The 15,700-nt window shown below is 42.2% G+C and overlaps 1 protein-coding gene across 1 annotated transcript in view; it reads right to left on the minus strand.

The window, feature by feature from the left end:
* Nucleotides 1-15,700, minus strand: part of MYO1B (myosin IB) — a 105,698-nt gene that overhangs the window by 25,865 nt on the left and 64,133 nt on the right. Inside the window, 12 exon segments of the mRNA XM_033169011.1 lie at nt 1,610-1,810; nt 4,230-4,456; nt 5,154-5,164; nt 5,167-5,287; nt 5,289-5,354; nt 7,760-7,771; nt 7,773-7,823; nt 10,025-10,062; nt 10,065-10,109; nt 10,112-10,127; nt 13,974-14,039; nt 14,288-14,374. Coding sequence (XP_033024902.1) covers nt 1,610-1,810; nt 4,230-4,456; nt 5,154-5,164; nt 5,167-5,287; nt 5,289-5,354; nt 7,760-7,771; nt 7,773-7,823; nt 10,025-10,062; nt 10,065-10,109; nt 10,112-10,127; nt 13,974-14,039; nt 14,288-14,374 — 941 coding nt within the window.

Below are 15,700 nucleotides of genomic sequence, written 5' to 3' on the forward strand. Positions count from 1 at the left end.
GTTGTCTGCTATTGTTTCCGGGGCGCCTGCACCAATCAGAAGCTGCGCCCTGGTTTTCGAACATTTCGGAAGTCAAATGGACTAGTGGAACAGATTAAGTTTGGTGCTTTTGATTTTGCTATTTATTTTGCATTTTTGTTTTTGAGGCTTTTTCGGTTAATTTGTTTTTGTGACTGTGTGGAACCCAGTTCAGCTACTGATTGATTGTGTGACTGCGGGAATGGATAGAAACCCCCATCCGAACAATGACTATCATCAGTGCAGGTAAGAAAAAAAATTAATTTTAATTTTTATCATCTACAATACTGTCTTATTTATTTTTTGGTACAGTACATTGATTATTGCTTTCGTTTTATGGATGGCCTCATTAGATAGTAAAATTCATGTTAAATTGCTGTTTTAGGGGTTGTTTTTAAAAGTCTGGAATGGATTAATCTGTTTTGCATTACTTTCTATGTGAAAGCGAGCCTTGGTTCTGGAACGCTTTGGTTTTGGAACAGACTTCTGGAACGGATTAAGTTTGAGAACCAAGGTACCTCTTTGTGAATATGTAGCGGAAATGTCCTGAACCCCACCTCTCAAACTTATGGTACAGATCGAACTTAAGCTCTCCAAACAGATTCCACAGTTCTTGACAGTTTAAATGTAACAAAATATGTATTTTATTTATAGAAAGCGCAGATTGATGCAAAATGGAGTGGAATTGTGGGGAAAACATGTGAAAGAGACCCGAACCAGAAATTGAAAGGTTAATCCATGTCTAATTTTAATTAGGGTTGCCACAAGACAAAATAAATCTGCAATTTAAAATGGGAAAGGTATGCAGAAAAAAGGTGAGAGCTTTGATAGAAGAAACAATACAATAGTTCTTCAAACAATGGTTGTCCGATCCTTGTATGCCTTTTACTGAATATGATTTCCTTGGGATCGCATCTCCACAGGATAGCTTTGTAACTGGCTCCGCGCCGTACAGATGACATGAAAGATAATCTCAAGAATCAGGTGCAGAGGCCACAATTTTGCATACCTTCAAGTCATGTGAAGAACCTTTGTAGCAACATGCAAAATTATGGCACCATGTTCTGCTCCCTGAGAGCATTTTGAAATCCAGGAAGGGCAAAGAGCAGGGAAGTTAACAGGGTGTGGCTTAAGAGGTCGGGTTTTTTGCTGGAAAGAGCATGCAATCCCATAGGCATGTTAAGTAATCGGCGCTGGGCCAAATAAACACCAATAAAAAGGTAAAGGACCCCTGACAGTTAAGTCCAGTTGCGGCACTCATCTTGCTCTATAGGCCAAGGGAGCCGGCGTTTGTCTGCAGAAAGTTTTTCCGTGTCATGTGGCCAGCATGACTAAGCTGCTTATGGTGAAACCAGAGCAGCGCACGGAAACGCCGTTTACCTTCCCGCCAGAGCAGTACCTATTTATCTACTTGCACTTTGACATGCTTTCGAACTACTAGGTTGGCAGGAGCTGGGACTGAACAACGGGAGCTCACCCTGTCGCAGGGATTCGAACTGCCAACCTTCTGAATGGCAAGCTCAAGAGGCTCTGTGGTTTACACCACAGCACCACACCAATACACCTGCATTAATTAGTTAACAACTCTTACCTGGCAGGACCTCTCCAGTGTGGCCATGTCTGTTTACAAAGCATTTTGTATCTTTCTAGACAAGGCTCGTAAGGTTGCCTGAACGCATATCCTGCCCTTCTGACACGAACATTTTCCAGCAGACCCAAATACCGGACCTGATGACAAACTAGAGCCTCGTTGAAGATATGTGCTGCTTTTTTGTCATTTGGCTTAATGCATCTGCATGAAAAACAGCATTCATTAAGATGTTGCACAATAATTTCTGCTACACAAGCACAACTATTTCTTTTCCACTCAGTTTATTTAACATGCGATTGACTGCAATCGTTTGCACGTCTCAGACAGAAACAACAATAAATGACTAAAACTGAGGTAACATAATCCTCTCTCCCATTATGGATAAAATATACAAGGTAATCACGGTTATCATATTCATCAGACAATGGATCTTAAGACATTATAAACATTAACTTATGATAATTCCACAGACACTTGGCTCATTATTTTTCCAAATAGCTGCATATCGAATTGCAAGTGTCCCTATTTACTAATTAAATTTGTATCCTGTCCTTCCTGCCAAAGAAGCCCTGGGGCTCAGAGCCTTGTACTGTCACAGTCTTACCAGAATGCAAAATATAACTACTTCATTCTACACCCCGAAAAGGCATCCTGTTTTGCTTGTCACTTGATGACATGGATTTGATGTGTAAGCTTCTCTGTAATGTTCACTGCACCAGAGATATAAAATAAGGAGTCCTTTTGCTCTTCCACAATTGTGCTATCACTAGTCTATTAATTAGGTTATAAATCTAATCATGTCTATATGGAAAAGTGATTTTTAACCTTCCTGGTTTAAGCGTACAACCGCCTCCCTCAGAGTCTAATGGTGAAAATAGCATTGATTTTGGTGTTTTAACAATTGTTTGCCCCATAGTAGTGTTGACCTCCTTGAGTACTTTACCCCAAAGTCTTGCTAGATATGGGCACTTCCAACACAGATGAACGCATGTACCCCACTGACCCACAACCCTTCCAGCAGTCTGGGGACATCGTACTCAGCATGTGTATGAATCTCATTGTGCTTTAATACGATCTGTGGGTTTTTATGTAGGCTATTCTCTCTGACATACAGGGAACCAGTCCCAGCACCTTCATTTTCCAGAAGCTATCCCATTGATTAGGTAGAATTTCCACCCCTCTATCTCCCACTCAAATCATCCTAAGGCTTTCCACCTTTGCTCTTCTGCAACTGCAGAATATATATCTGAAATCAGGTCCCTCAGTTCATCCGCTGAACCCAAAACCAATGCCACAAACTGTGAGAGAGAACTTTAGTACCTTGCTCCCAAATCTCCCTGTTGGAAATAAAGTAACAACTTGGATGGACATTAAGCCAGTTGAGTTCAACACTGGCTAATCAATCTCCCAATTAGTCGTCTGTAATTGGATAGGTGTTATACAGAAGTCCTTAAGCTGGTACAGTCTCTCTCCTTTTCAGTCCCTGAAACTGTGTCTCTCTGTCTGCACTGCAGAAGTGTGAATGATTTAATATATCGGTACCAGGGGCACCTACTTGGGATTAATTTGGATTGCCATGCTTTCTAGACTGCAAAACATGCACCATGCGAACATATTATGAAGCTTTGCAATTGTATGGGAGTTTATTGGAAGGGAAAGGTTGTGCCTGCAGAGCAACTGTCTCTGATCCTGCCTTTATCACCCAGTATAAAACAAATTAAGTGACATTACTGACAAGCACATATATGGAATTCCTTATGCCATATGGATTGTCCTTTTGCATAGTAAATCACAACCCAGCCTGGCCCTTTCATTCTCAAAAATAAATTTATTAATGGAAGCTTGCCATTTTCAAAGAACCTTTCCCGGAATTAAAAATGAGAAACACCTGAAACATAAATAACAGCTTTGGGAGGTTTGACACTTTTATTGCTATTCTGCCTAAAAGGGACAGCTTTCAGCTTATCCAGCTTTTTGTTTCTTTCCTAATTCTTCTGAGCACCGAGCATAAGTTTAAGGCACAAAGCTTACTTAGATATTTTGGAATCTGAACTCCCAGATCTCAAGAGTGATTTAACGTAAGGTGGAATCCCCATAGCGCACTTGGCCTGCACTTTGGGAGCCATATGTACACTACAGACTTCTCATAATGAACTTTTAACCTTGCAACCACCCCCATACCATGCCAATTATATCTGGTAAGACCTCTATCTGGTCTTACAGCAATGTCATCCACAAATGAACTTAGATGTTCTCTGCCTTCTATGGTGTACCTTGTAACCCCATCATTCCCCTGCAATGTAAACGTTGAAGGGCTTGGGAGACAAAACAAATAGGGTAGTCCCGAGACATCCTTGTTTAATATGTCAGCAAAGTTCAAAGCAACCCCCCCAATCATTGGTTTTCACTACTGCCCATTAAGTACCGTACTAAATATGTTTTGTTATAGCATACGTAATTCCACTCCCAGTTAAAGTAATTTCAAAAAGTTTTAGAAAGACAAAAAGCCCATTCCAGTTGGTCAAATGCTTCATGTAGCTCTAGCATTTTCAGTAGCAATGAGTTACTGTTTTATTATGCTGCATTATGAGGCCAAGGAACTGGATTCCTTGAAGGTTACCTGATGTAGTTGGGATTTTTTGTCTGCAAGTTCTTCATCAAGGTTGCCACGGAAGCCTTGAACTGTGAACCTGCTGTTGGGGGCCTCTTTAGGTTAATCTTGGCCGGGTTTCCTTCTGGGAAGAGTGCTTTAATGAGAGAGTGGTTGGCCCTCCACATAGCCTGGGACAAGTCGCGGTAAAGCAGGTCGTTGTTCTTGTCGACAAATCCTTCTACCTGATACATCACCTAACAATGCGAACCAAGAGTGTCTCAATGAACAAGAGATAATCAATCCAGGGGAGGAAAAAACAAAAACGAATGTCAAGAACAAATGGCTAATGCCTTCAAAATACTATTGCGGCATGTCAGAGGCGCTAGGTTCCATCCAACTTTGAGGGTGCTGAGTGCACACGTGTGATGTCACGTGGTGGCAGGAGGCTGCAAGGCCTGCCACAGCCGTGGAGAGGCCCGGAGAGGCCCACCACAATCGCAGGAAGGACCAACAGGGCCTGCCGCAGCAGCGAGTAGGCCCAGTGAGGCCCGCCGCAGGCTGTGAAATATTGATGGGGTCCGGCCCCCTCCTTGAAAATTTCAGGGAAGAAGCTGCTCAGTCCCTCGGCCCCCCAGATGGCTCCCCTGCTGCATGTTAAGTAAACTATATTAACGCAGACCACAAATTTCCCTTGCCTTAAGCCTCTTCCTGGTCCCAGTTGTGGGCACCGTAAACAAAAGAGAGAAGCTACTTTAAACTGTGTTCTGGCTTATCTCTTCACGACTGGGATGGCTGCAGTGGAAACATGAAGGAAAGCTGCATCTGCAGTAGTCTGTGCATCTCTCTCTTTTCGGTTCAATATTCGCCTTGGGGCATCTAAGGCAAGCATGCTTTCAAGCTGCCCCAAGCTGGAATGTTAGCCTTGTGATAATACCATACAACGTCCATTACCTTGCCAGCATATGCTGGATTCTGAAGCAACAGTGGGGCAGGGAAGTGTCGTTCAGGAAGCTGCGACCATTTGCTCATCTGCTCTCGAAGTGCTGGTGAGTGGCGCAGACCTGGTTCAACTTCTCTAAGAACGTTGTCGTCCGTAACAGCTCCTGGCCGCAAGCATTCTTCATCCAGCATGGCTAGAATTCCATTCTGATTCTGTTGTGCAACAGTAAGATTCATTCCATGTGATTGTGATATGGCCATAAATATTCTATGCATCCCTTAAGGTTCATAGTAAATTAATGCCAAACTAAAGCAGATAATTAGCAAGTCTAATTTTGAGTCAGAATGCAGAGTTGAAAGCCTATGTGTACGTCTTCCATACACAGTCCTTACCCTCTTAAAAGGCATTTATTCAGATTATATTAACCCGATATGCTGAGCACAACTAAAACTTCTAACTAGGATTTACCTGAACATGTCCAAATTTTATTGATTTATTTAACAACATTTATATACAGCAGTTTCCAAAAAAGAAAAGAAAGAAAAAGGCTACAGTACATATTTCTCCAAGTTTACCAGGGTGTTGTTTTATAACGCTGTAGAGCTGGAAGGGACCCCGAGGTACATCTAGTCCACCCCTTGCAATGCAAGAATCTTTCCCCCAACATGGGGCTCGAACCTGTTCGTTACTTCCCTGGTACTTCCCCATCTTTAAGTCTATCAGGTTTCCAGACACTGAGGCCAAGAGATTGCCACAAATTCAGGAGGAATTTGCGCCCTTTTGGCTTGGAGGAAACCCTTCTAATGTCCTATTCCCTTCAGATCAGAATGAAGCAGAAAGGCTCCCTCAATTGGTGCTTGGCAACAGCATCACTGAGCAGATGAATCTCTTCCTCCTCTTCCTGATGAGGTGGGGGATAGGCTAGTGTCTCTTAGCCGCACAATTATCATTCACTGGTAGCACACCTATTCTTTTTTCCATTTTAAAATCCATGCCTTTTATTTCAACTGTTCCTTCTCAAATCCTTGCGATTTGAACTTCGGATATAAGCTCAGCTATGATCCAAGCGAGACAGCTGAAGGAGGACGCTGGTGTCTCTTGTCTCGTTTACTCGTCTGGTGATGCTGGCTAAAAGAACTGTTCCAGATTTCACCGTTGTCAAGGAACTAATGAGACTTAAAGTGTGGGCAGGAAACAGGAGCTGCTGTCTGCAAGTACATGCTGTATTCGAAACATACACTGAAAGACGCAAAGCGTTCCATTTAGCATTCGAAAGAGAAATGTTATTTATTGGGAAAGGAAACCTTTTTTAAAAGCTTGCCAACTAACCCTAAAGAATAATGTTACTTTCATCTACTATTCTGTTGGGAGCCACCCAGAGTGGTTGGGGCAACCCAGTCAGGTGGGCGGAATACAAATAATAAAATTATTTATTATTATTAATTATTATTAATATTATTATTACTGCCGTACATGGGGCAGTTATGAAACACTGACATTGGACGATGTCTCTATCAGTCTGCTCCCCTTAATCGCCATCTGCAGCAGCCATTCCATCAGGGTAGGAGAGAGCAAGACAGGAGGAACTGCAGGGCCTTTGCTGGAAAACTAGCAACTTTTGGCTTTCCATTCCAGCTGGGTCATTCTACAAATTCTGCGACTAAAAATGGTAGCAGCACATTTGTTTTTCCTCCTCTCCCCCCAATCCCTTTTCCTTTTGTGCTGTGTCTTTTAGATTATAAACTTGAGGGAAGGCACTTGTAAGGCGCACTGAGAGCAGGTTTTTTAAAATGCTTTTTAAAAAAATGAGTATTTTGCTCAATTCCACCCTTCAGAATGCTTTACTACAAGCTTCTCCAGGCTAGTGCTCTCGAGATCTTGGACCCATCATCCCTGACTGTTGGCAATGCCAGCAAGGCTGATGGCACCGCAGTCGAAAAATCTCAATCTGAAAGACACCAGGTTGGGGAAAGGTGGGCAAACGACACTATAGAGAGCCAGTGTAGTGGTTAAGAGCGGTAGACCTCGTAATCTGGGGAACCAGGTTTGCGTCTCCGCTCCTCCACATGCAGCTGCTGGGTGACCTTCTCTCAGCCCCACTCACCTCACAGAGTGTTTGTTGAGGGGGAGGAAGGGAAAGGAGAATGCTAGCCGCTTTGAGACTCCTTCAGCTAGTGAAAAGCGGGATATCAAATCCAAACTCTTCTTCTTCTATATACAGTGATAATTCCTTACTCCCTGAACCACTATGCCACAATACATTCTTCGGAACTAAGCAATCATTATCATTATCATTTAAATTTTTACAGCACCCTTCATCCAGTGATCACAATATAAAAACACAAAAAATGCATACCATAATAAACACACAAAAACAATACCTCACCCCCAGTTCTAAAGGCCATAGATGTTTTAGTTAGCCAAAGGCCTGGGAGAAGAGGAATGTTTTTGCCTGGCGCCTAAAGATACGTAATGAAGATGGCAGGCATGCCTCCCTGGGGAGAGCATTCCAGAGTCAGGGAGCCACCACAGAAAAGGCCTGTTCTTGTATGGCAGTCATCAAGTCGAAAGAATGAGAACATTCCAGAAAATTCATTTTTCTGTAGTTATGACTTACATTTTCTATTAGGGTCGCAAATTACAGCATTGTTGAAGTATTCAATGTGCGTCCACTCAATACCCTATAGAATAAAAAAAAGAAAAAAGAAATTGAAGAAGAAAACCATGGCAGGAAGGCACTTTGCAGGCACTCTGCTAAAAATTCACCCATTCCAACTAGAGCATATTTTAGTAAGCATGGGGCTTGCCTTCTTTTATTCCTGGCACAATACCCCAGTTCCTCTGAGCCCTAATAAGGCCACTACAGACAACGAAACCTTAAGGGTGTATGTGCTTTAATCACTTTTCACCTCCCAAGCCTTAAATTGGCTTGACGCCCACTTTTAAATTACAAGAAATTAAGGGTTAGTGAGAGGCAGGCGCCCAGAGCCAGGATCGCACCAAGATGATAGTGACCACCAATATATGAATCTCCTTTGGCGAAAGTGAGCTGAACTATTATGATATGGAGTGGGGGTGGGGGGGGTCTGCAGTTTAAAGGAAATGAAGGCCTGTATCCCCTTCTCCTCATCACAGCAATTTGTGATCGTCGGGACTTCAGCAATATGTCAAAACTGCAGAAGCTGCTAATGTTGCTGGAGCGAGATGAGCGTCTTGAATGGCTGCAGGTTTGCTTTCCATTCCATTCCCAATCTGTGTCAATTTCCCATGCACTTAACTGAAACAGGGCCAAAGCCTTTTTAGTGCAAAGCTTTGGGTCAATAATGTTTCTGTGCATCTTGGGAGTGTTTCTAAGGAAATTTGACAATTTCATCTCAAGGACTGCTGGTGTGTTGTTGTTTTTCTGCCTTCAGCCTTCATCCTGAGACAGAGATGACAAGCTGAAATAACACGGTCAGCATAGGCTATGCAGCCCACTTTGGTGGTGGTTAACCTTTTTGCAAGTACGTCACAAACCGAATCTGAAGTGATGCATAGCGGCACCCAAGTGCATATGGCAATATAAATGCAGCTTTCCCCTCAATATTTCTGAGGTTTTTTCTCTAACCTACTACTGTGCACAAATTGTTGAAAAGGGTTTCAGCTGTTCAAACCAGTTACTGTTGTTGCTTTACATACAAAAGTGGCCAATCCATGGTTGTCCATGGAAGGAGATTTAACACTTGGGGGGGGGGCAGAGCTAAAAGCATAGCCCTTCTCCCAAGTAAATAAAGTGGTACATTGGGTTACAAACACCTCAGGTTAAAAACACTTGGGGTTACAGACTCCGTTAACCTGGAGGTAGTACCTCGGGTTAAGAACTTTACCTCAGGATGAGAACAGAAATCGCGCGGTGGTGGCAGCAGGAGGCCCCATTAGCTAAAGTGGTACCTCAGGTTAAGAACAGTTTCAGGTTAAGAACGGACCTCCGGAACGAATTAAGTTCGTAACCAGAGGTATCACTGTACAGCTATGCCCTACAAGTAACTTGTGAACAGGGCTATAGGTTCATACAACAAAATCATTGTGTGGGCAAATGTCTGAAATTTAACTTGGGTACCTTCATCTGCCAACTTGCCATCAGAATTGTAGTGTTAAATAAATGCAGCTACAAGGTATTTAGATTAGTCTATAACATGTAAATGAAGGAGCTTACGACCTTGGGATTTTAGGCAAACCAGATTTGGAATGTTTTCGTTTCTATATAAAAAAAAATCTAGAAGAATATAGTGTCTATATTCTATATACGGAATATATCTATATACAGAATATATCTATAAGCATAAATTTGACTTTGGTGACTAGATTCTAGTAGACTGTCTAAATATTGTGGAGAAGTGTGTGGGTGTAAGGAGCCTGGGGAAAGTAAGGGAAGAAAGGTGGGGAAGAAAATGCGGGTTAGAGTCGGTGCTGTTTTTCTAGAAAAGAGGTACCATGAATGCTTCCCTTGTTCTCTTTGAATGACAATGGCGCCCACCCAAGAGGTGCCAGAACTGAGTTTTGGCGAGTTCTAGCTGAAAAAAATACCCCTGGGTAGAGTGGAGCCCAGTGAATCTCCTCTCTACCTGCCAACTTTGGATGCCATCGCCCACTCACAAACCATTTTGTGTCAAAAGGATATTCTCCACCTGAAGAATATCTCCTTCACCTTAAATCAGTGTCCCTTTCAACTGTCTATCTGCTACTACTAATGCTTCACAAACAGAGCATCAACAATGGTAGTTCTGTTTCTACCTGACAAGGGCAATCGCAACCATCAAGGGGAAACATGTTAAACGCTATTAAAGCAAATAGCAATAAAGGACAAAGATTGTAGGGGCACAAGGAACAAATGGGGTTTTACCTCTCGTATGTACTCTTCTTGCTCTTCCTTCAAGGTAGCTCAATGAAGATCTGCTGCAGCTTCTCGTTGCAGTAGTTAATAATGACTGCTCAAAACTGTTATCCTACAAAACAAAGACAGCTAAGAGTGACAATGGCGACACATGGAAGCCTTGCAGCATATTTATCCAGAGATGAGACCTATCCAAATCTCTAGCCTGCAAGCAGGTTTTTGCAATGGGACTACCTTCTGGGATTTAATATGATAGCACCTATTCCATGCACGACAGGATTTTTATATATGCCTGAAGACCATTTGCTAATCACGTTTCGTATTGGGTGCTTGGCTCAGGAGTACTACAGGCAGTGGCAGAACTTCATGCTCTGGCACCGGGGGGTGGCAAGAGCAGGCGGGGTTGGGGCTGGCGCACATCCTGGGGGCGTGACAGGCATCCTGGGGGTGTGGCACCCTCTTCCCTCCACCACTGACTACAGGTAGACAACATGGCTCTTTTACTCATCAGAAAGGAGTCAAAATTCCCTTAAAAACTGCCATACCCAAAAGAAGTTACAGAGCTAGAAATACACACAGATTCACAGCGTATGACCCCATAATTATGTTAATGACTAAAGCCTTGTTCAGACAATCGTATCTCAGTTTAATAAGCAGTGACATGAGCCCCACAGCTCCTTGCTTCGCTGTATGAGCAAACAAACCATGAGGTCTTCAGCTGACTATAGCTTCCTTGTTTAATCTGAATGAGGAAAACTATGCTTCTCAAGCACTGGACCAAGCCAGGATATTAAACTATGATTTGAAGTGGATTTTGAAGATCCTGCCTTGCTCTACAGCTGGAAAACAGTTTCCCAGAAGGTTGAAATGATAAATCGTTATTCATTAGAGGCTCCCTGGTTTAATTGCTGCTGGAAAGAGGGAGATGCATTCACAGGGAAAAGGTTGGTTCATAACCCAGATTATTAAGATGAGGCATGAACATCCAAACCAGCTATAAAACTTTTAATGCTGTGCATGGGTAATTACTACATCTTCCAAGATAGGCTCTCAGACAAGAGAAGTCACTATCACAAGCAGAAAATGGATGCTGTGATAGATAGGCCTTGGGCCTGATCCAGCAGCTTCTTCTTATGTTCTATTTTATAGTTCTACTTTATTTATTGAACAGTTCTCTTTTATTTTTTTTACTTTTGTAAACTGTTTTAATATTTTTTGAGGTGATATAGCAGTATATAAATATTTTCAAATAAATAAATAAAAACAATAAAAACAAGAGCATCTATTAGGTGTGTTTTCCAGGATAGAAAGTGTGCATATACGTATATAGGTATATATATATATAATATAGTCTGAATCAAATGTTGCTCTTCCCTGAGGATAATACTTGACGCCATCTGATGAAATCGACACTAGTCAATTAAAACTTATGTCATCATAACACTGTTAGGCCAAACTGGATGTGACATAATACAGTCGTACCTCGGAAGTCGAACGCCTTGAGAGTCGAATGTTTTGGCTCCCAAACGCCACAAACCCAGAAGTGAGTGTTCTGGTTTGCGAACGTTCTTTGGAATCTGAATGTCTGGTGCGGGTTCCGCAGGTTCCGATTGGCTGCAGGAGCTTCCCGCAGCCAATCGGAAGCTGAGCCTTAGTTTCTGAACGTTTTGGAAGTCGAACGGACTTCCGGAACGGATTCTGTTTGACTTCCGAGGTACAACTGTACAACTTTTCTCTCTCTCTTTCATCAGGAATCACAAGACAGAGAAACCAATAGGAAAACACTTCAATCTCCCAGGACATTTTATACAAGATCTCAAAGTAGCTGTCTTATTACAAAAGAATTTCAGAAATAGACTGGAAAGAGAAGTTGCTGAACTGCAACTTATTACCAAACTTAAAACCATGGAGAGACCTGGTCTGAATAGAGACACTGGATTCTTAGCTCATTATACATGATAAAGCTATTTTTAGCCATCTCACCCTTTGCATTTTCCTGTAAGACCAATTGCAGTCGTTAACAGTCGTCAACAGGTTTACCACACCTATCAGCCAATCACCCATTCCCACCACCTTTCTGAGTCATACCCCTCCCCACCCTCTCACTATATATAAGGGTCTGGTGACTTCTGTTTCAGTGTATCTGAAGAAGTGTGCATGCACATGGAAGCTCATACCAATAACAAACTTAGTTGGTCTCTAAGGTGCTCCTGGAAGGAATTAGTTTGTCTGTCTGTCTGTTTGTTTGTTTGTTTGTTTGTTTCTCTTTCTCTCTCTCTCTCTTTTTTAAGTGTTACAAAGTAACCCCTAAAATCCGGCTTTTTTAATACAAGGGAGATAGCCAGTATCTGAGAAACAAAGTTCTGAAGATAAGGATTTTTAAAAATGGCAGTAGAATGAGCTGGCTGGGTAGCTGACAATTATCAGGAGTGCAACAGTTCTGGCAGGGCAGGGAGGGGTCTGGGTTGTAACTCTTCCTTTCCTTGCTGTGGTCCTATGGGGGGGGGGATCCATTGCAACGAAGGGAGTTCCCCATTGGTACCAATGGGGTGCTTCTTCCAAAAACAAACATCTGCTTCAGAGGATGGATTTACCCTTAGGATGACAGCAAGGGAGCAGATACACACACATCTTAACAGCTGTGCATCACCACCTCACCTGAGATACCACGGGCAATAAAATAGAATCCTGCAACCTATATGCAAAGATGTCATTAACATCCTGTTTACCTTGGCCCTTAATTTAAGGTGCCACAATTCTCTTGTGTCACTTTTCAATATGAGTTTTCATATTGACTTTAATGGAAACAGGATTGATGCCTAAAACTACACTGCCACCCTCTTATAATTTATTTTATCCATGAGCAGCATATTGTTCTCTCCTCATATATTAAAATTCACATTTGTCCTTGCTGAATTTCAGCATATTAATGTGAGATGTCAGCTCAGCAGAGTAATTTTGGATTTCGTTGTCTCATATTTCCATCTACTCTACCTCCCTGCATTGCTAAATCAATTTAAAAGAGGCAATATGTGTTGTAGGGACTGTTTTTACGCCTCTACCCTTCTGGCTGAAAAGGGGGGGGGGGAATCGAGCTATGATAAACATTTTGGATGGAACAGTCACATGACAGATAAGCCTGAATATAAGGAGCTGCAGTATATGTATTATATTCCTGGCATAATAGCCTTGGGCAGACACAAATTAACCTGACATCTCTCCTTGATCTGAAATGCAAGGCTTGTTTTGCTTTCAAACTAGGTATAACCTTAATACTAAAGGGGGGGAAATGCTATTCAAAGGGCACAGGAACAAATCACCAGAATTCTGAGATTAAGTGTACGCACATTGCTAAATCAATATAGATAAAGTTTGGGAATTGCTTGTCCAACCTGATTTCTCATTGTGCATGATCTACAAAAGGAGGGACCTGAGCAAAATTAGCATTTTAGCCCTCTACATTATGAATTATTACTACTTCCTTAAAATTTTAAATTTAAACAATTATATGCCACCTTTTTGTCAGAACTCTTAAGAAGCTAAACACAAAACCTAAAAACAGTGAGTCTTTTTCTGTGTGTATGATATGTGAGTGGGTTTTGGTCTGTACACTTGACATTTACATGAAGAAAAATCCGTTTTATTTCCTCACACCTTTCCGTGCCTATTGCTGATGGAGCTTTAGGCTTTAAAAAAAAATACTGGACCATATTTTATCTGGCTGTTCTTCTGCCTTGATATTTCAGGGTTAGTTTTAATGTTTTGCTGTGGTTTCCATGTTACCTGTTTTTTCACTTTTTGCACTGATTGTACCTGCTTCTTGGCAGTCATTTTATTGTAGGCTGGCTTGGGAAACTTTGTTGAAAAGGCTGGTTCAAAACTGAATGAATGAATGAATGAATGAATAATTCACTACATCTTGCTACAAAGCATTAAGATTACAGTTAGAGCAAAGTACCTCGAAAATTTCAAAGCCGTAGATGTCCAAAACGCCCATGACTTTCTTTCTTACTTTCATTTGTGCCTTAAGAAAACAAAAGTTATTTTCAGATGTTTATTAAACTCACCAAGGAGGCAGCATTGCTGCCTAATTAATTTTTTAATGAAAATTATCATTATGACACAGAAGATAAAGCAGGGGTCAATTATATGAGTACATCTATTGTTTTCCTGCTAAAAACCTTGCCTTAATTATGCCACAAACTGATGAGCATATAGTTTAACTTGTCAGGCTTATTTATTCTAAGTATACTGAATTTCAAAGAACACTACCTTAATGCTCTCATTGATTCTGGTAACAAGCCAGGAAAACAGTCTACTGTAAAGATTCTTTGCCAGTGCATCCCGTGCATAGTATGCCTAATTAAAGAAAGAAGAAAAAGACACACAAATATTAGAAACATTTGGGGTTGGCCCAGGACTCTTTCCGGCTCTGGCACAGCATAAGGAGGAGCAAATCCACACACACAGTTGCTGCCTGTCAAATTATGAATATAAACAAACAGACGTGCTTTGCAGAAGTCATGATACACAAGGGAATTTTCTAATAAATTGTTTTGATGCTGTCCTTAAATCGTTATTACATCAATCTCCCACTCTGCTTCCGTAGGAAAGGCGTAGGATTCTCAGGCTGTTTCCCATACAGGTAGCGACTAGCCCTTGATCTGCTTAGCTTCAGGAAGGGAGCTGCATCTTCAATAAAGTCCATTTCCCATGCAGTACGTACCTCATCAGCCAAAATGCATCTCCTATGGAGTTACAATGGGCTGCTGCATTGACTGAATAGGAAGACACACACCTGTACCCTTCCCATTCAAATGTGTGGATAGCAACATGGGAGTCACTTCAGTATAGTGTGAGCCTATGCTGCAGTCAGGGTGTGATGTATGGGTGGGTGGGTGGGTGGGTGGGTGTAGGGGAGAGAGAGAGAGAGAGAGAGAGAGAGAGAGAGAGAGAGAGAGAAAGGAAGGAAGGAAGGAAGGAAGGAAGGAAGGAAGGAAGGAAGGAAGGAAGGAAATAACACAGTCACATGGGCAGGACCAATCATGGAGAGCTTTCACAGGCAGCTGGCTCCCTGTCCAGGAAGGAGAGCACTGATGCATCTAAAAGACCTACGCAAAGTTTATCTTGACCATGTGGTCTTGCGACTCCCATGTATTCCCCTCCAGTGTGAGATTGTATGGTAGAAAAATGACTCCAACACCGCTGAGTGAAGGGGTGCCTTAAGAAATTGCAGAAACTCATGAAATTCAACTACAGTCATACCTTGTTTTGCGACCAGGATCCGTTCCGGAGCCCCAGCCGCTAGCCGAAAAGGACGCAGGGCAAAGTGCCACGTCTGCACATGTGTGCGGAGCGGTTTGCACTTCTGCACAAGCACGAAGCGCGATTTAGCGCTTCTGAGCATGCACGAAGCAGCAAACACGGATGTAACCCATTCTGGTACTCCCGGGTTTGCAGTGGACATTCGCCAGTACAGACGCTAGATGAGGCGGATGTTTGCGGAGGTATTACTGTACAATAATCAATTCTGGAAAGCAACTGATAGCCTGTGATCATAGTTAAAGATACAAGAGCCCACTTTGAGCTAGGAACTGGCACTCACAGTAGATATCCATATTTCCACAATGAAATAATAGGAAAATACAGATCCTTCAAGAGGGGCCACAGAAGTTCCTCTTTTCA

This window comes from Lacerta agilis, chromosome 1 (assembly GCF_009819535.1).
Source record: "Lacerta agilis isolate rLacAgi1 chromosome 1, rLacAgi1.pri, whole genome shotgun sequence".
NCBI classification, from domain to species: Eukaryota; Metazoa; Chordata; class Lepidosauria; order Squamata; family Lacertidae; genus Lacerta; species Lacerta agilis.